The sequence below is a fragment of the Poecile atricapillus genome, chromosome 2 (assembly GCF_030490865.1).
Source record: "Poecile atricapillus isolate bPoeAtr1 chromosome 2, bPoeAtr1.hap1, whole genome shotgun sequence".
NCBI classification, from domain to species: domain Eukaryota; kingdom Metazoa; phylum Chordata; class Aves; order Passeriformes; family Paridae; genus Poecile; species Poecile atricapillus.
The window spans coordinates 22682987-22703269 of NC_081250.1; the positions used below are offsets into that span (position 1 = coordinate 22682987).

Sequence of the window (20283 nt, forward strand, 5' to 3'; positions counted from 1 at the left end):
GTTATAGCCGGCTTATCGGAGGGACGTGTTTTAGAGCACCGGCGTTTTGGGCCGGGGGCAGCGGAGTTCTCCGCGGTAAGCGGAGAGCCGCGGGCGGGCGGGCGGGGCCACCGGCAGTCGCTCTGTGCCGGGCCGGGCCCGCACTGCGCCGGCGCCGCCCCACAAGGCCCCGCGCGGCCGCGGCCTCCCCTCAGCGCGGCGGCTCCGCGGCCGGAGCGGCGGCCATGGCGCCTCCTCTGCGCGGCGGCAAGGTGAGCGGGCACGGCCGGCCCGGGCCCCGCGGCGCTGCCCGGCTCCCCCGCGAACCTGGCAGGCTCGGAGCGCTGTCGCGGGCGGGGGTCGGTGCTCCCCGGGGGGACTCTGTGTGTTCTCTCCGTGCGTCAGCTGCTCTTTCCGATTCAGTCGGTAAAATTATTACTCGTGCTGCACGTTTTCCTTGGAAGTCCTAATCTGTGTAGCTAGGATCGTTAATTCTAACCCGGTACTTCTATATTTAATTTTAAAAGGAGTTTTGTAGAACGTGGAACTGCATGATTAATTCTCAGAATTAAAAAAAAAAAAAAAAAAAAAAAAAAAAAAAAAAAGAGTGGTGGTACTGGTTCTGAACCAGTCCCTTAAAACTGGAGAGCTTTAGGCCTCCAGTTTCTGATAGCCAGTTTCCCGAAACTCATAAAAATTTTTAAACTGCTTATGCTGTTGTGGATACTTGGAAAACCATTTATTTATAAATTGCGACTTCTCTCCTAGAGATCTTTACAAAACAGTGATGCTTCCCACACCGTGGTCTTCTCAAGGCCATGCAAGGGAACAGAGCTGCTTTTACTCATTTCTGAATTATGTCTGTAGTAAATGTCCTTTATGTCTTTTTTGTTTAATTTTATCTTGTGGGTCTTTAATGATTTGTCAGCTTCAGCCAACATCTCTTGCTACAGCAACATGCATCTTTAGAATAGGGGGTAAAATCTGTCCCTATTAAGGGGTGCTGTTAGAACTGGTAACTTCTGAGGATCAGATATAAGAGCCTTGCACAGTACAGCTTTGAAATCCTTGTGATGGAAGAAGCTGAAGCCAAGAATCTAAGGCAAGGCAGGGTTTTATCTGGCCAAAGTATGCTTTCTTCCCTTGGGCAACTAGTTGAGAAGAGGCTGAGGTCCCTAGTTGTTCAGCACCACCAGGGATAGACAGTAAAATCAGACAGACTAAAGAGAGGAAGAGAAAACCAAAAGAAACTCTGTGTCTGCAGAAATGAGTTGGGTATTGGGGAATATTCCGTAGCTCCTCTGTATCTGTTTATTACAACACAGGTTTCATCATTTAATGGGAGAGACTCCTGGGCTGGGCACAGCTCCCTCTGACAGCTTTGTTTGCCTGTAATAATTTTCTACTTAATTATGTTGTTGTGGTTGTTCATGGGTGTGAACCTGCAGAGGGAGATCTGTGTGTTTATCTTGGCTTTAGCTGCAAAGTGCACAGAAAGCTTGAAAATTTGTCAGTAATGTTAGTGAACAAAAGCTGCTGCTCCAAGCTGTGTGTCTGCTTTTCTGTGTCTTGTATGCAGTAGCATTCATATTAATGAGTTTCCAAATCTGAAGCCCTCTTTCTCATTTAGTGAAAAAATCAGGGTTCATGACTGTGTTGTAAAGTCTCTTTCTTGCCTAGATAGTTTGATAGAAGAATGTCTTTGATGTTTTTGTAGGTGATGGAGCCAATTCATATATGAATTTTATAATATTTCAGTGTTTGATATGGGTAGTTTAGAATAAACTCTGTATATGTTAGCCCAAAAAACTTGCCTTTAGGTTGTAACTTTTAACAGTCACTTACTGACATACTTGGAGGTCCATGCTGTCCAGTAGTAAAGTGAATTACCTATTGTGACCTGCAGATTTGATATTGGGACCTAGATGTGGGTGTAGAAAATCCACAAGAGGAGCTTTTCCTCTGGAAAAGCTTGACAGCCATTGGAAAGCCATTACTAGTGTTTCCTGTTTTTCTCCAATTTCCTTGAAACCGTCGTGTAGAAGGCAGGAAGGAATAGAGACCCACAAGATGTATAAACAATTTAGAACTTGTGCTTTGTTTTCTGACATTAAATAGTCATTGCAGCCTTTCCTCACTGCTGTTTAAGTGCAGCCTTGAACCTAACATCTACAGTAATCATTCTGTATGGCTTCTTATAGATTTTTTGCTTAAAACATAAAATTCTGAATGCAAACGCTTTGTCTTGGAACGCCCATAAGGAAAGCAGTTTTTTGTACCCTAATCTTTTGAGATGAATAGACCGAGAATAAGCTCTCGAGAAAAAAAATTAAGAAAGAAAAAAAAAAAAGAGTAGTTTGAGTTTTGTTTTTTAAATAAGAGTAAATTGTAGGTGATGGAGTTGGCCTAATGGAAACATAGTTGATATTCCTAATTCCTGAATTACAGTGTAAATGCTGTTGCTGAAATTGCATGGAACAAATGTGATGTTGACTCTTTCTTTGTTCTGTTTCTTAGCTCCAGTAACACCTTTTTTCCTACTTGTAGAAGTTGCTAAGGTTTCTCTTGATTTGAGGACACTGCTGGTAAGTACATTGAAGCCATCTAATTAAGACAAAACTTGTTTTGTTAATGTCTTCATCTGAGCTATAATTACAGTCATAAAGCCATCAGTATTTGCAAGATGGGATAGGTCTCCCCTGGTGGAAGGGATGGTGGGTAACTTGCCTATTTGCAGTAATCTCCTACTGCAAATGAATTTTCAGAAGCAGCAGGTTTCTGAAAATGGTCAGTCGTGTTTATTCCAGCTGTTTCACATATAGCTCTATCTTGGAGTCTGCCCTGTCTGCATGGAAATTTTATCCAGGTAAAGGCAAGCTGTTTATGGAAGAGCAAAACCATCAAGCTTGAGGAGAACAAAATTTGATGCTATATTAGATTTACCTGTCATTTTCATTTGCTATAGTTCCATTTTCTTGTAAGTTGATTGTTTTGACCTTACTGAAGTTAGGGTTAAGCATCATATTAAAATAATCATGGTGGAATATTTCTGGTCCCCCTACCCAGGGGTTATCCTGTTAATGACCTGACATCTGAAAAGTTTACTGCCTTGGGAAGAGAAGCTTGCCCACGCTCAGCTGTCCTTAGCAACAATATAATGCTGTCTTTTTGACAAATAAGATAGTTTCTACCATAAATGTGGTTGTCATTATTTCTTTCCAGAGTGCTTATTTACAAAACTGTGATCAGCACTTAAATAGTGCCCACATTCCAGTGCAAGTCCTCAGGGTTAGATGGCATAAAATAATTGCCTAATGACTTCTTAGGAAACAAATTGAACTTCATTTATTTGTCTATAAATCAATAGGATGCTGGCTAGCTATATGGCTTGATAATGCTTTTAGTGTATTCCCAGTATGCATGGGCATTCCTTATCTGAAAACTGGAGCTCCCTGTTTATTGGATGTATGGAGGTATAAAAGGAGAGTGAGGAATCAGATCCAGTTGCCTTTTTGTTTGCAACCATGTCTATAACTTTTCTGTGATACAGATACTCAGTTACTTGTATATGCCTTAAGCAGAACTTCTGGTACTTAAGGAATTGGTTTATGACTTTGGGCATTTGACAGATATGCACATGCAGTATAATTAGGAAGAAATTTCAGGAGGAGTTTATAACTGAATGGCAGTGAGAATTTGTAAAGTATCTGTTCATTTTTAGATACTGTAATTCTTAGTGTCCAGCTTCAAGTATACTCTGGGGTAAATGCTCAGTGCCTGTTATGTATTAGGCTTCTTTAAAACAACTTGGCCATGCAGAGAAGGGATAACTTGAATTGAGTCTTTTTTTGTTTTGTTTTGGTTTTGTTTTTTTTGTTTTTGTTTGTTTTAGATGCATCATTAAGACTTTCTCATCATCTCTGCAGGCAAGAGACTATAGTAGGTATGCAGACAGTGGTTATATTAAAAAGGAAGCAGTATTAACACTTGCTCTGAAGTCGAAGGTGTAGTAGAAAGCTGAAAATCCATCTGTTTTCAGTAATTGTGCGCTCGGACAGTTGATTCTGAAAGGCAAGAGTAGTATGGAAGAACTGTTAGTTGCTGTTGAAAATCTCATAGTGAATTACTCAGCAGAGCCTCCACTGCTATCTCACAGCTCTTGTCAACAGTTTGGCCTATATAACTGCCTCCATATGCATTCCTTGCCAGCTTAATGATGTAGATTTTAAGGAACTCCCTTTTACTCATGCAGCAGTATGGTAGGACTGAGCATGCATTCTGATACTGTATCTGGACTAAAGACAGGGAGCTGCCAATTTAAGGCAGGTGAACTTAAATCATGCTTAAATCATGGCTGTGTTGACTAACACATTCAAATGTGCTTCTTTCTCATCTTGAACACAGTGACTTTAGCAGTCTGTCAGCTGAGACGTCATAACAGTCTGTGAAATAACCTGATGTTTCATTAAAGCGTGAATATGGTGGTGTTACCGCTGTCTTAAGTGTGTCAGACAAAGAAGGTGCCACAGAGTTTGTGCCTACCAGCTGTCATCTGAGTTTACTAACCTGGCACAAATCAACTAAAGTCAGTCTTGTGTCCGTGGTTTTCTTTTATATTTCTCTTTTTAATTGCAGGAAACAACCTCTGTGGGCAAATATGGGCTGCCGGGATGTTCACGCAGCGACCGTACTGGCCTTCCTCAGTGGAACAGCCTCAGTAGCTGGGCTCCTTGCAGCAGTTCTGCTTCCAAACTGGAGGCAAATGAGACTGTACACATACAACAAGAATGAGAGGAATGTGACGGTTTACACTGGACTCTGGATTAAGTGTGCGCGCTTTGATGGGAGCAGAGACTGTGTGATCTATGACCCACAGTGGTACACGGCTGTCGATCAGCTGGATTTGCGTGTTCTTCAGTTTGCCCTTCCTCTGAGTATGTTTACTGCTGTCTCAGCTCTGTTCCTCTGCATGATTGGCATGTGTAACACAGCCTTTGTGTCCAGCGTGCCAAACGTCAAACTGGCCAAGTGCCTGGTAAACAGTGCGGGCTGCCATCTCGTGGCTGGCCTCCTGTTCCTGCTTGCCTGTGCCATTTGTCTCACTCCGTCCATCTGGGTAATTTTTTACAACAATTACCTGAACAGAAAATATGAGCCTATCTTCAGCTTTGACATCTCTGTATTTATTGCCATTGCCAGTGCTGGCGGTCTGTTTTTCACTTCCATTTTGCTGTTCCTGTGGTACTGTGCATGCAAAAGCCTCCCTTCTCCTTTCTGGCAGCCTCTGTATTCCCACGCCCCCAGCATGCACAGCTATGCCTCTCAGCCCTACTCCGCACGTTCTCGCCTCTCTGGTGTAGAAATTGACATTCCTGTTGTGACACATTCATCTTAAAGAGACAAAGCCTTGGAAGCCAAGTTCTTGTGCTCGTTCAAGCCATGAAAGTTGCAGGCTTGATTCTCTGTGCTGCCTGCCCCGCACTGAGCATAATCCTTGGCAAGGTTAAGTTTCCCAAGGCTCAAAGCCATGGAGACCTGAGTTCAGCAAGTCTGTTGCTGTTCTGGTCTGTTATTTCCTGACCACCTTTCCTTTTGTTTTTTTTTCTTTTTTTTTACTCTGAGCTCACTACAGTCAAAGCTGCTGCTAATGCTGGAACAGTACACTAACAATTGTATGTATCCATCCTTTTACTTACTGATCTCAAAGCAGGTTTGAACCTCTTTGAAATTTGATAAGCTATTCCTAGATTCCGATCTCATTTTAAGGCCCCTGCACCTGTGTATTGTCCAGATGCAGGCAATGGAACTGGGTGTAGGGGATTCACTGAGTTTCTTGTTCATCCAGACTACATATTGTAATATGTGATGTCTGAAAAGGGTGTTTGGGAGACTAATTCAGTTCTGTGCACGGTTCTTTGGTTTTTGCTGTACACACAAACAGATGCCTCCTTGGGAACATCTGTAACAGAATTAGTGCCGAATTACCCTTTATTTTCAAAGTAGTTATCAGAAGGAATAAAACTGATTTAACTAAGAGTGTTGTTCTGTGCTGTAATAGCATTTTGTGAATTACTGGAGGCTAGAAATCTTTTGTGAATTTTATTTCTAGTCTGTTTTTTACTAAGTTAGCAAACTCACTAGATCTATTTTGTGATTAAAACAAAAAAACAGTAGTATTTTAAAGTTGTAATTAGAACCTTGAATGTTTTATTTGAAAGCCGTCTTAAGAATGGATTTTCAAGTAGGATATAAAGTGTTCAGTTCTGGAGAGAAATGTCACAGCAAAAAGGTTTAGGAAAATCATAAAGAATTCTGAAGACTATGAAAGATTCTTCTGAAACACTGTATACAAGCATCTTTCTTTCTGAAAAGGGAATTATAACCCTGGGGAGAGATTTTTTTTTATCTACATATTTTTTAAAAGTGAATATACAAGGAACAATGAGCTCATGTTTTTTTCAGAGTTGTTCTTTATGGTTGATGGACTTTTCATGCTGCAGCTTATTTCATTACTGATTAAAACTCAGCCTTTTCAGCCTTGTTCTTTAGCACCTTTCAAATTCAGCTGTTTTAAAATCCAGTTATTTTCCCTGCTGCCACCTCATAAATGCAGAAAGTTTCCAGTTCCTATTTTCCGTAAAATGAGATTTTGAGTAACTTGTGAGCTTCACCTGGTAGCTCTACAAGGATGAGGAGGGATTGTAAATTCCCAACCTGGGATGTTTTTAAATCACTTTTTGCCTTCTAAAATGCAGAACAGCAGGTGAGCCCTCAGGATCAAAGCTCTTCAATATGGGCTTTGACATTACTTGAAAATTTGATGACAGTGAGTTGAAGAGTGCTATAATAAGGGAAGCATTTGATTCTCTCAGGTTTTGGTAAATTGAGATCTTAATGTTTAAAATGTCATCCCAGTAAGGAAAGTTGTTTTGATTGGTGGCATTCTGGAGCTTAGTGGGTATTTGCATTTCATTAATCCCAGAATAAATTTGTTTTTCTAAAAAAAATCCAATCAAGTTCTTTAATTCCAGTTCTGAAAATTCATCCAAGGTCCTGAAAACCATTTAGTTTTCTGCTCTAGGTGTTAGAAATAGAAACAAATACTCTACTGAGCAAATCTTGTTCTGTTAAAATCTGTGAAATAACAGTATGTAAACGAAGATTGTGTTTTAGATCTCAGACTTCAGTGGACTGAGGGAGGAAGCTGATCTCTATCATAGTTCCTAGCATAGTCAGTAAAGTGACAGGCCTTTAAGACAGTGCTTGATTAAACAACAGTCTTAAGGAATTAACACTGTAGACAATAAAGAATACATAAGGAGATATGCCTCTAGAGGCCTAAAGATGAGCTTAATACTCTCTTAGGTTTAGAAGGTATGAGAGTATGAAGTATCTTTTTTAAACAGATCATGAGTTGTGTGGGATTAGAACACGTGTAATGACATGCAAGCCAGTTTTTTTTTTCTTCAAAACTGAACTTTGTTTTGCTGTTAATCTGATTGTCCAACACTTGCTGGTTTAGCTGCCTGTATCCTTTAATGCCTTGTAAGGTCAAAGCAAAGGGGCCACTGGTTTGTGATGTAACATCATCTTGCTTCTGCATCACTTCAGTCTTTTCTTCTTTGTGCCTTGCTCCAGTTATGAGCTGGCCAGTAAATGTTACAGTCAGTGTCTGATACACTCTTTGAGCCGGAATTTGCAGAGAATTTCGATCATTTTTAAGAGCTGATGAATATGTCTCTTAGTGACTTTAAAAGGAGCTGAATTTTCAGCATCTCCAGAACAAGAATGACAGCCTGGCAAACTGTTCTTGCTTTCTACAAGAATATAAGTTTAGCCAGTGTTGTTTTCTGTGCACTTTAATAGCAGATGACTCTGACAGCTCTTTTGTATTCTGATTTTGATTTTTATGCACAGAACTTTTAATTAGTATTTGCTGCTGCCTAAGCTGATAACTCATTGCTTTGAAAATTCTTTGCAAAAGTCAGACATGAATGAGTTATGAAAAGTGGGGCTCCAGAAAATAATGGATTCCAGCATAGATTTTAGTTAGCAAAAAGACTGTTGCATCATGTTCTATCACCGAAGCACGGCTGGTTTTCTTTTGTCAATGCTGTTAATATGTTTCTGCTGCATCCTAAGTGAAATTACCTGGAAGTGCTGTGCTGTATTTCCTTTGTTACAGAAAGAGATGGCCAACCTGTGACACTTGAGCCAAGTGCCACTCTTAACATTTTTTTTTGCTAAGGTTGCCATTGTGCCCAGCACCAGGGCTGGGGAGTGACAGGGCTCCCTGGACTGGGAGAGAACACAGGTATCCTGCAGGTATGTCTGCCAGGGAGCAGCCTCTGGGGAGCACTTTGCAGCCCTACCTATGACCAGCTGCACCTTCTCGGGCACTGCTGTGTGCAGGACAAGCACTTTGGGTCTTGAACAGAAAGATTTTAATTTGTAGCTTGTGCACTAAAGGTTGGGTGCTCTGGGATTACAAGAACCTGTATTTTTTCAAGTAGTTCCTGTCCAACTTCTTTAAATTGTGTTAAGTGTTGGTTCTTTTTATGTGAAACAGAAGATATGTATTTTTAATAAAAGAGTCTCATACAGATGCAGTTTATTTTGATTAATTGTGTTGAAAACAGTAGCTACTAGATTATGAAAGACTTTACCTTTTGATATTGATCACCAGACTTTCAGATGCCTTAACACGTTTAAAATGCGTATACTGCATTTTAGTTGCCTAATTTTATAGGACTCCTGCTTTGAGCAAAACAAAATAATTTTTGAAAGCATCACAAAACCCCAAACTAACCCTTCTGAAAAGGGGGGATAAGCCAAACTCCTGCCCTTCCATCTGGTGTGCTGGATGTGCTGTCAGCTGGAGAATATGCTGCCTCCTGACCTGTGAAAGTCATTTGGGCATCCCAGGGACTTGTGGCAGTCCAGAAGGATGGTCGTGGTTCTTGGTGCTTCACTTCTGTGTTCTTGTCTGCTGGCTACTACAGCTCAGCAGCGTTATGGTGACTCAGTACTGAGCCTTTCCCCATTGTTAAGAGGCGAAACACAAAAACCCTTTGAGTGTTAAAATGCTGGTACCATAGTTCAAGTTCACAAAACCTGAATTATTTTGCAGAATAGAGTGAGACTTGCTAGTAATTCCTCAGGATTTCTAGTCTTCTCTGCTGGCATTCTAGGAGATTCTGTTTTGGGAAATAGTTTGTATGAGAACTGTTCTTGTAGAGTAGGCACAGTAAAAAGAATTTGTCGGTACCACAACTCATTTGAGGGGGTGGAAAAATGATTTTATATTCTCTGCTTCAGCAATTTCCTTAATTTCCTTCTTTGCTGTCACTTTCAGACAGGCCTCCTCTCTCTATGAGCTGGCAGAAAGCTAGGGGCTGGTTGGATGTTGGCATAAATAGTGGGATGCAGAGAACTCAGTTTCTCCCAAAATGTGGGAATGACTCATTTTTTTCATATTATTTTTTTAAAAAAACTACCCCACCTATTTATGCTCACTGGAAGCAAATATCTTGGCAGTGTTTTCCCTTGTTTTATTTCACAGGACTTGGGTTCACATGTGTGGTTCATAAGGTGTGTAATGTTACTTATCCCTTCATGTACCTACTGAGCTGTAGTGCACCTCAGAAGCAGCATGTGCTTTCCTGTAAGCTTCTTGTTCCACTGCTGCATCGTTACTCATCAAGACGGACATACAGAGGCGTCATTGGAGGATAAGAAGTTCTTGCTGTTTTCAAAACTGCTTCTTGTCTATGTTCCAAAGAGTCACTTTGGTTACTCAGGTACTAGGCTGGGCAGTATTGAGCCTTGTCTTCTGGGTGCGGCAGCTGCAAGATGTAAAGGCTGAGAACAGGACAGCAGAAATTGTGGTGAGCTGTAGGGTATAAGTTATTGACTGTTTTGAGGAGAGACAGCTGAACTTCCAAGGCAGGGTTGTTGTCCTAGTTTCTGTTCTAACAAAGAGAAAAATATGTAATGAAAGTTCTAAGTATTTGAATAGACTCCACTTGACATCCAGGACTCCCAGAGGAATATAAGCAAACTTGGAAAACACAGCATGCAAGTACTGCCCAGGCAGTATGTGTCCTTGGGGACCACAGACATTGACCCAAGTGCTCAGTAGCATTTCCTAGCTATATGCCTTGCCTGCAGTGCAGCCATCGCTGCCAAGGCTGACATTTCAGCACCAAAGCTTGCTGCTATCAGTCTTTCTGGTCTTATCACTCCATATTACAGCTCTTCCACCAGTCAGAGGGTCTGTAACCATTGATACTGTGCTAGTTCTCTTGTCAAAGCCACAGGATATTTTTAAGTAAATGTGTAAGATCATTTACAAGTTTACATTGGCGTTTTAATAAATACTAGAAGTTACGTCAAAAAATAAGTTGTTTCCTAAAACAGGTCCTGGATCTATCTTATGTTACTGTAGACCCTTTGTGACCTACTATTCAAGAGGCTTCAGCATATGATTTTTTTATGGGCTTAAGCAGATGTAAATATAGTCTGCCACCAGGAGATGAAATCATGTCTTACTGCTCCTTTTGCTATTTGTCTTTTCTGCTTATTTAGTTTTCAGCCCAGGTGGCTAATCTGGTCTGCCTCCTGGTCACAAGCTCTTCTGCCAACAGAAAGGAAGGTAGTGGGAGTACGTGAGTGGAAGAAGGGCAAGATGTCAGTCTTAGGTTGATTCTTCATGAAGCCTTACGTTGATACCCTTCTTTTCTCACTTAGTGAGCAATTTGAATAAGAGAGATTATGTTAATTTGAAAAATTTTTAAGGTGGTTTGTGTTTATCAACTGTAGAAGTTGTTGAAAAATGCTGCATTTGGAGAAAAAACACATTCATTAGCAAGGCAAAAAAAATCATGTTTCAAAACATTTCAAAGTTTGTTCCTTTGTTCCTTTCATCCTAATTCATACAGAAAGACAGTATGGCAAGAAAAGAAAAGGTAATGAAGCACAAAAAGGAGTTGAATTCTATCAAATTTGAAGATCACACTGCTTTAGATTATAAATGTATGCAGAAACTGGTAATGATATTAGTAAGGAAAAGAGGTCATTTTTTAGTAGATTAATAGTGCCAGATAGTTAGGTATTCACATTCTAGGTTAGATGTGAATGGTTTAGGGTTATCTCTAGAGACTCAGCACCATGGATTACTATGATTTCACTGTTTTGACTCTTTAATCAAGTCAGCTACACTAAAATGCTCAGGTTCTACTGTTTTGCTATGGCATTCTGTAGACAGGTTGAATTTCCTGGCAAAACTCTCATCTCGGGAAGCAGCTGACAAAGAATTATATTTTCACAAAATGGGCTTAGTTGAGGACATGTTTTCTACAGTGCAGCTTCAGGTAAGTGAGACTGCACAACTTTAGCTGCCTTCTGTTGCTGCCTATTCTGTTTGATTCAATTATACATCTCACAGGAAAGGCCTTGAGAATACAAGCCCAGTCATGAAAATACATATTCACCTTTCTGGTCTTTGTTGGGCTTGTGGTGGGGGCACCTTCAGATCTAACTTGTTACTGCAACTCTGACCAAATGCTGTTGACCTCTGCAGGTGCAGAGGTAAGGACATTTCCCATGCAAATACTTGGGCAAGTCAGCTGAACAACTGGGAAAGAGCTGGCTCTGCCAGCTTGGTGGCACACTGGGGACACTGGCAGCCACAACACAAGTTTCTGGTACTGTGGCCAAGCAGAGATGCTGGTGGGGCTTTCAGCCGTCCTTGTGTCAGCTGTTAGGGAGCTCATCACTCATCGAGCTGCAGCAGTCCCAGTTAGTTTGCATGTACACTTTCAAACGCTGTGTGGCTGCACCTTAATTAGCCAAGGAGTTATGAGAACCCTGAGAACCACTAATCTTAGTGGTTGATGGCTGCATGCCTCACTTGAGAATTCCCCTGGGAGCTGTAATTCTCTCAGGCTCCCAGCACTAATCTACTCAGAGCTGCTATAGAAGATCTTGAACACTTGGCAGAACAGAATTTGTTCAGAGAGAATTTCACTACTCACGGTAAGATTCAAACACATCACAAACACTTACTGGTTTGAAACTCACTAAAAGAATTCAAAAAGGTCTTTCTAGACATATAGCATGAAAACAACATGATTTGATGAAATATGCCTCTGAGCTTCTTGTGTGTGCATACAAAAGTACTAAAACCCTGCAGCTTTTGACTTGCCAGTCAGCCAAGTAGATTACCATTTCTAGAGAAGAAAGGTTGCCTTTGACAGTTTCTGTCCATAGAAAATGGTCCTTTTCTTCTAAGAGCCTTTCTGTACATCATAATTGTCTTTGTTTCATGGATGGCTTCATTCTCTAAAGAATTTCAGGGTCCTTCTGAATTCCTAGCATGGGCAAGCCAGTTCTCTGGGACCAGAAGTCCGCAGCAGCCCTCCAGGAACCATTTTTTACAAGACAATATCTCAGGTGACATCTCATTATTTTTGTAGTGCCCCAGAGATGGCATTAAGGGGCTGCAGAAGCTCCTGTGTGGTCTGTCAAAGATAACAAGCCTAGATTTGCTTGAATATTATTGTAAATTAGCAAACTAAAATTGGTCGTGTTTCCTGCATTGGTTCTGGAACATATATTTCTTACAGCTATTTTTACAGTGTTTTGCATTTCATCTTGATATTAGCCTCTACTGAAATACTTCAACACATTTTCTTGGGTTTATTTCTGGCTCTGGTGTCACATCTTTTTAACAGGAATAAATACAAGTTTCTAATGTCAGAGAGCTATCAATTCATTTTCTTGAGCTCTTAAAGTTTCCTCTATGGCTTTAAATTCTTATTACATTTCCTGAAAATATTGTCTGTATCCATCCACTGTGCCTGTTGTGTCTTCTATCATTTGTCCAAAGTGCACAACTCTGGCTGGACATAAGAAGGGAGAATGCAGGAGAAGGCAGGATTTATTTTCCCATTGGCACAGGCATGGAGGAACATATTACAAATTTGGACATTGGGTTTAAACTGGAGATCCCCCCTCAGTATATGATCCATCGATAAACAAGTCTGTCACCCACTGCCTAGAAAGAAATTATCTGTAAATCAAAATAAGGATTTGATCACAGCTGTGTTGAAAATGTCTGAGATGTAAAGGCAGACTGTAAACTCCTAGATGCCAAACATCACAGTTCAGTAGTACAAGCAAGGAGATTTGGACAGGACACTGTGTTCATGGGAACATTTGTAAAGCTATAATTTCTAAAACAGTAGTTATGTGCTTTGGTTAATACAGGTGAGTGTATATTGTGAAACTAAGCAGGGAAATCAATAGTATCTTCTCTGTGATGTCTTCTGTCCCAGAACTGATGCCTTGAGAAGGCTGACCTAGAACAGAGGCTAGACAGAGTTAAGAATAAAGTAGGTATTTATTGAAAGGCCTTAAAGGATACACCTTGGGTAGTACAAGAGCCTGGCCAGGGCTACACCCAAGATAGATCTAAAAATGGTCACAAAATGGACAACTTGTCACAAGGTCTCAAATTTTTTTAAGTTTTGGTCCATCTGCATATCAAGGTTAATTGTCCAATTACAGCTTCAGGTTATGAAGTCCCATCCTTCTTGTTTTCTCTGTTCAGTCCACCATTGTTTATGCTTTTGGGCCTGAAACTTGTTATGGTTGTTCTTGGTATCAAGCTGGAAAAGGAATTGTTTTGTCTACCTACTCTGTGAAGAGAGCTCACTGACACTTAATATGAAGCTCAAAACTACACATCTAGGCAGCACAGAATATGAAAAATATGAAAGCTAAAACTTAAGGCATCATTTGTATCTTAATTTCTTCAAAGAAACAAGATATAAGTACTTGCTACAGTCAAAATTCCAGATGAGGTAATTTTGGGAGGTATGCTGGAATGATACATTCCCATTTCTGAATAAGGCTGGGAATTTTATATTGCATATGACAGAAGAAGGGATTCCTTTTCTGTGATGGTGTAGAACTGGTATTGCACAAAATTCCTGGACAATAATTAGATACAGATACTATTTCTTAATTGGTCTGGATTAAAGTCATGGAGGGAGGAAGATAGACCAAAGCCACAGCAGGATGTTTTGGCATTAGGATTCTTGAATTACTTAAGTTGATCCAAGAAGCAAATTATATTAGCACTTTGTATTGAAAATAATCAGAACAGAGATATATGAGATCTCAGTACCAGTTTTTGCATAGCTCTATGGCATTCTGAACCAAATCCAAATCTGCAGCAGGGGAAAAAAAAGTTGAAGTGCTGACAAGCCAAGAAATACACAGTATTAAGGAAAAGATCCAATGTCCAACTGAAAAAGTCTGTTAACTCATATGATATAGACTGTGAAATGCCAAGAGAAAATCTGGTCCCCTCACAGTTTAAAAAATGGACTAGATAAGAGCAGCTGTGTGGGTAAATAATTATCCCATATTTTGGCATTAAAATGTTAGCTGATTTTTACCAGTTTATGACAACGGAAGTCTTTCAGATATTAGATAAGTCCTGGGAAATAACAGCCAAAGGATATTATCTGTCAGTTTGTTAAACCAATAGCTTAAATCAAATGGAGTTAGTAATTTCTGGAATGCAACAGAACTCTTTTGTTGGGCTGTGGTTTTGTGACTCTCCCGCTTACCTTACCCTAGGTGGCTGTAGCACTACAATGTTTCTCTTGCCCAGCTATGACTGAGACAAGACTTAATACAGAAAAGTCAGTGATAAATGCAACACATGCAATTAAGTATCATTACATTTCATTCCTTCTGGGGAAAAGAGCAGAATCTTGGAAACAAATTTCTCAAGAGAGCAAGAGCAATTTAAAACAGCATGATCTGCATGGCATTATACCCATGTTCCCAGGAAAAAGCCTGTGCCCAGTTAAACCTCAAGACAGACTCACAGGAAATCACGAGCTGCCTATCTTATTTCACAGCTGGATGGATGCTGTTCCGCAAGATTTTCAATTACAGAGGTGCTGCAGCAAGAGCTTTGGTATCTAAGTTTAGTGTGAGACATATGGATGAAGCTGTCCTTCAGTTGTAATTGTGGTGTAGCTGGGTCTTAGGGGTTTCCCTGTGTGCACACTCAGTGCCCCAAACTCATTACCTCCCTGGGTGCTCCAGGAACTCCTCAGCTAGTCCCTGCACAGAAGAGACAGACCTGGCTCCTCCTTACCTCCACAATGAAAGGATCTGACTATTGCAAGAGATTTTCAGGTAAGGAATTCAGACAGTCCTGAGGGTTCCTCCCAGGCAGCTTCTGCTGGTTCCAAGACAAATTTCTACACCTAAATTTGTCTCATAACCTCCTGGGTGAAGAATCTGGCCCTTTCAGACCCTCCTGGTGGTTTCTGCTGCAGAACTGATGGGATTGCATGCAGGTAGGATGCATGCAAATTTTAGAAACTGTTCTTGTTAACGTAGACATGGTCACACAGGACAGTCTTTTTGCACATAGTTAATACACCAAGATGTTTTAGTTTAAAATACTCTACAACAATGGATAATGCACATTCTGAAGTAGTCACACAGGATCAGGAGCCAGCTGGCATGTGAAAATTGAGCAGAGAAGCAGTTAAGGAAGTCTCCCCTGACCCAGTGACTCCATCACTACCCAGACAGCAACCAACCAGCCAGTTTGGGAGATCTGAGCAATACCCTATGCCATGGCCCCAGACACTATTTTTCTTGAACACTCTGACCATTTTTTATGCAACACTGCTTAGCCAGAAACCAAATCAGCCCTGCCACTGAAGAATTGCAGCTTTTAACAATTAGTCTTTGTCTAAATACATCCAATGCTTTTCAAAATAAATTATCCCTGCTAGGAGTGATCAGTTTAGTACATGATATATTAGAAAATTTATTACTCTCTCTTTTTTAAATATTAGAGAGAACTAAATGTTAGCAGCTGTTTATGCACTGCCAGATATGCACTGCCAGTGTATTTTAATTTGAAATGTAAGTTTGAAGCACTTGGCTTGCCATTTTGGTCATAGTAGCATTACAATAAATCTAACAATAGAATATAATTCAATTTGACTGAAATTCAGCACTATTAAGCATTCTGCAGAACAGTGCACATAAAGCTATTCTCAAATATTCCTTTAAAAAAAACAAACTTTAGGTCAGAAAACGTGTAGGTCAGCAAGAATTTTCACTGTATGCCTTTTTTGATGAGACTAATATTTTTATCTCTCAGTATAACCACAAGATGATTGAGTTGCATATGCAGATACTCTTCTGAAAAATATGTTTATTCCCTAAGCATTGTTTGTGGTCACCTGAGTACTCTGCAATGAAAATCGAGGAAAATCAACTGCTACCACCACCCGTAGCAGAGACACAGAACTGTTCCTGTAGGCTGTCTCTTTGCAAGCAGAAGCTCACTGTGGGTGCAAATCTTACTTCCATGGCAGCAAAGGCCTACATCAGCTGAGAAGACTGACTTTCTTTAACTGTCCCAGCAGTATTCAGCTGATTGTGTCTGAATTTATTAACACTATTTAACAGCCAGTCTCTGGTTTAATCCCAGGGTTTGCTTGAAAGATGAAATTAGGCTGTTGCATTTATAGCAAACTCACAAAAACCTTGAATAAACCACACTGCTCCGACCTCTGCAAATATCTGATACTGTGTATTTGCAGGACCAGATCTAGGTTGTTTATGATACCTCCCACTTCTAATTATTAGCATCTCTAAGAGTTCTGTTTCACCAAAGATCATTTATGGCAGATTGGTTATTATAAGACAGAAGGTGAACATTGACCTGGAAGATCTACTTTTCTGTATCTGGCCTTGAGAAATAGTCTGGACTCATAGTTGCACATTTTGCTCTGTAAAACATTATTAATATTTTTAAGAAGACAGCTGTAGAAACCATTTTATTAAAATCTGAATACACTCCTAAGGAAGATTATATGAAGGTGCACGTCCTCATTCAGCAGATCTGCTCCCTGTAGCTATATTATCAATCAGTACTTTAAGAAAGTACTAGATCTCACACATACCCTCTCACACGACTTCAACAATGCCCTGAAACCTTTATATGACCCAACAGACATTATGAGACAACAGACATTTCAGCTGGTCTTGCAACTGAGAAAGCAAACAAACACAAACAATAGCTCCTGGGGTACATTTCCTCCTCTATCGTGCCAGCACAAGAATTTGGTCCCCTGCTCAGTGAACCCCATAAAGTATCACTGATCTCACTGAAAAACTAACTTCCAGTTGCATCAGTTCACTTTAGGACTGCAGATATGCTTTTGTTGCATGTACCACAATGCTTTTCAGAGGCAAGAACAAGTATTGAGGGAGAGGGAAGTACAGACTGCTTTCTGTGGGAACACTGATCTAATTACAAACCAAAGTGCAACCTGAAGATACATTCATGCTCCAGCCAGTCACAAACTTTAAAAAGCTTTTTGAACAATGTATTGCTGCAGTAAAATGTCTTTTACCAGGTCCTTGGTGTTCATAAGCCCAACACAGAAAAAAACCAGTGACATTCTAATCACTTTTGTGACTCATCAGCTGAATTATTTACACATATGCAATCAGGCAAGATGGGTAAACTCTGCCACAGTGATGAAGTAATACTGCCATTAAGGGAATCAACTGAACACACACAGGCTTTGTAACCCATATATCACCTTTGAGATTGTTAGCACTGGTGATAACAGAAAATAAACAAGCTAAAAAAAGAAGACAAGATTCTGTCAGCCCAATCTGTTCTTTGTTCAGATACCCAGTGAATGGCTCATTCAGCTGCTCTATCACAACGGTGGAGCTGGAACAGAGATGAGGCAAAGGGGCCAGACATGATGCTGAAAATGCGTGAGTAGAAACACTGCTCAAAACCCCAGGCAAAATCTACAGAGCTGAAAAAAAAAAAATCCTTATAATTTTAAATATGCATGGAATTACAAAATAATCAAAATTTGGTTTAAGTTCTGAGATTTTATTTTTGTTTGCAATCTTAATATATATGACTTGTTCCAAAGTCAGTTTCTTGGTAGATCACTTTTTCTTGTCATCTACACTCCTTTCCTGGAAATTTATGTTTTCTGAGGGAGCGGCTACCTAATCAAGAAAAAACGTGTTTCATTACTGTAGGAATAGCTATTGTGAGAGAATTACTATAGCTGTTCATAATTTATATTAATGGGGTTTTTTCCCCCCAAAGGAATAATAAGACCAAATCTAAGAAGATTAATGTATCCATACTTCTGAAGAGCTCTCAGAAAATTCTATTTTCCCCTCCTCTCCCACTTAAATACTTCCTCTAACATTAACTGTTTTATAAGCAACTCAATGAAAAATCACAAACTCTGGAAAGCTTGGAATTTGAGCTGTTTTATGAGAAGTCACTCCTCACTGAATACATAAAATCATCCAAAACAAAGATACAAAAAAAAAAAAAAAAATTAGCCAAAGGATTTCCCCTTTGCCTCAAACATAATTCAGTACAATCAGGTGGAATGTAACATAAGCTTTGAAGAAAAAGAAAATAAGAACAGCTCTAAAAAGTCATTTCAAGGGCACTTTTAACTCAGTATCTCACCTAAAATGGCAGTCAACAACAGATGCCTAAGGAAGGATGTCAGAATAAAGCAATCATATAATGCATCTTCCTTAGCAATTGCACACAGCCTCAAGCACTGTGGTTCAGGGACTTTCTGAACCAGACACATGTGGGCATTTAATAACTGTTAACAGATACATTTTTGGGGAAAAAAATCCAAACTTTTGTCCCAGTCTAAACTTTTAATGTCCTTAATATCCAGAGTTTCACAATTTAGGGCACTTTATTTTCTTCTAAGAACATTTTTTTCAGTCTTCTACATGATAATTGTGTTCAATGCCCTCTAGGTCTTCTATTAGAAAAAAGCCCTCCTGTGTTCATTTTTTATGTGCCTTTCATGACTTGATACATCTCTGCCATATGCCTCCCTAGCTATAGTCTATTGAATTATTACTTGTAAACAGCTCCTTATCTTTGGCAGTCTTTGTCTGTCACCTGTGTCTCTCTGCTATCCCAAGAGCCCATTACAAGTGACTTCAAGAAACAAGAAAAAAATTTTTTCAGAGCATAAAAATTATAGACTTGAACATGTTGTTAAACCTGGTCTTCAGATGTCCCTGCTCAATGCAGAGGAGTGTAACTAGATTACCTTTAAAGGCTCCTTCCGACCCAAACCATTCCAGGATTCTGCCAGCTGAAGTACACTGAAGTCATAAGAATATTGTCCTACTATTTAACCTCAGGTAAAAAAAAAAAAAAATCTTGGTCTCCATACGGACTGTATACCCAGACTTGGGTTTTATTTTTCTAATATCACTGAAAACCAAGAATCAGGGACTCTAGTGCTGATGGTAAAAATCTGAAAATAACATAGACAAAATTAAATGTGAACAACTTTTTAATGCACAGGTTAAAAATGTAAGGTAACGGCACCTGACCTTCAATTGATCTCTCCAGTTTTATACAATGGCCTAAGCCACCAGAGATACTAGCAGTTATCCTAATTCCCTCTGATTTTTTCCTGGAGCTACTCATCTCTTACTGTGTAGGATTTTAGGGAGATTAATGCGCTGTAAGGTGAATCAGGTGTCTAAAAATAGGATGGCAAGATCAAGCACTGTGAAAAACATTCCTCTTATTTCTTGTTAAGGCTTAAGTGTATTTACAAAAGCCTTTCTAACAGCCCACATCTCCTGTCCCTATGTTCACAAACCGATTGCAATACTTTCTATAGCAACAACGGCCTTGTTACACAAGAGTAATAAAAATGGTCCAAATAGAAAAGAAAGAGTGTTCGATAAGGGAGGTCATAAGCAGCTGAGTCACTACTCACTGAACAATGCCATACTTGGAAGCAGTGTTCGCTTCCTGCTTGAAGCAGAATCTTTAACAAAACCTACACCGGTACTTCAGCTACTGATTGCCAAATACCAAACTTCCCATTCCTGAGCAAGTCACAGAGAAACTAATGAAGTTCAGCAGTAGGATTGTTTAACTGAAGCAAGGTTGCCTGTCACAGCATAGCAAGTCACTTCATTGGCCATTAGGACTCAAATTGATGCCTAACCACAGCTATCTAGGGCCACTTAGATGCCCAAAATGTCTTGTGCATCCTTACCCTGCCATCTCGGAGGGTTTGGGGTCTTTCTTTTGTTCCCGTTTTTTTGCTCCTGTGTTGTATCTTGCAGACTTATCTGGGTGTCCTGTATATCCCTGGGCACTTGAAAATGCTTCCCAAAGACCCTGAAAGGTGGGTCACTATGCAAAACCAACCA

The 20283-nt window shown here is 40.0% G+C and overlaps 1 protein-coding gene across 3 annotated transcripts; it reads left to right on the forward strand.

Moving 5' to 3' along the window:
- Positions 1 to 120: 120 nt before the first annotated feature.
- Positions 121 to 8584, forward strand: CLDN12 (claudin 12). Of its 3 annotated transcripts, none has more exons than XM_058832285.1 (3): positions 121 to 251; positions 2497 to 2564; positions 4615 to 8584. In XM_058832285.1, the coding sequence occupies exon 3, from the start codon at positions 4637 to 4639 to the stop codon at positions 5372 to 5374; it is 738 nt and encodes a 245-aa protein (XP_058688268.1). In that variant the 5' UTR covers positions 121 to 251; positions 2497 to 2564; positions 4615 to 4636; the 3' UTR covers positions 5375 to 8584. The 3 variants fall into 3 exon arrangements, with proteins under 3 accessions (XP_058688268.1, XP_058688269.1, XP_058688270.1); XM_058832286.1 differs by lacking the exon at positions 121 to 251 and adding an exon at positions 258 to 405; XM_058832287.1 differs by lacking the exon at positions 121 to 251 and adding an exon at positions 324 to 481.
- The last annotated feature ends 11699 nt before the right edge of the window (positions 8585 to 20283 follow it).

Bases quoted from the DNA above. Each gene is read 5' to 3' on its own strand.
- CLDN12 (XM_058832285.1), top strand. From the start codon at position 4,637: ATGGGCTGCCGGGATGTTCACGCAGCGACCGTACTGGCCTTCCTCAGT.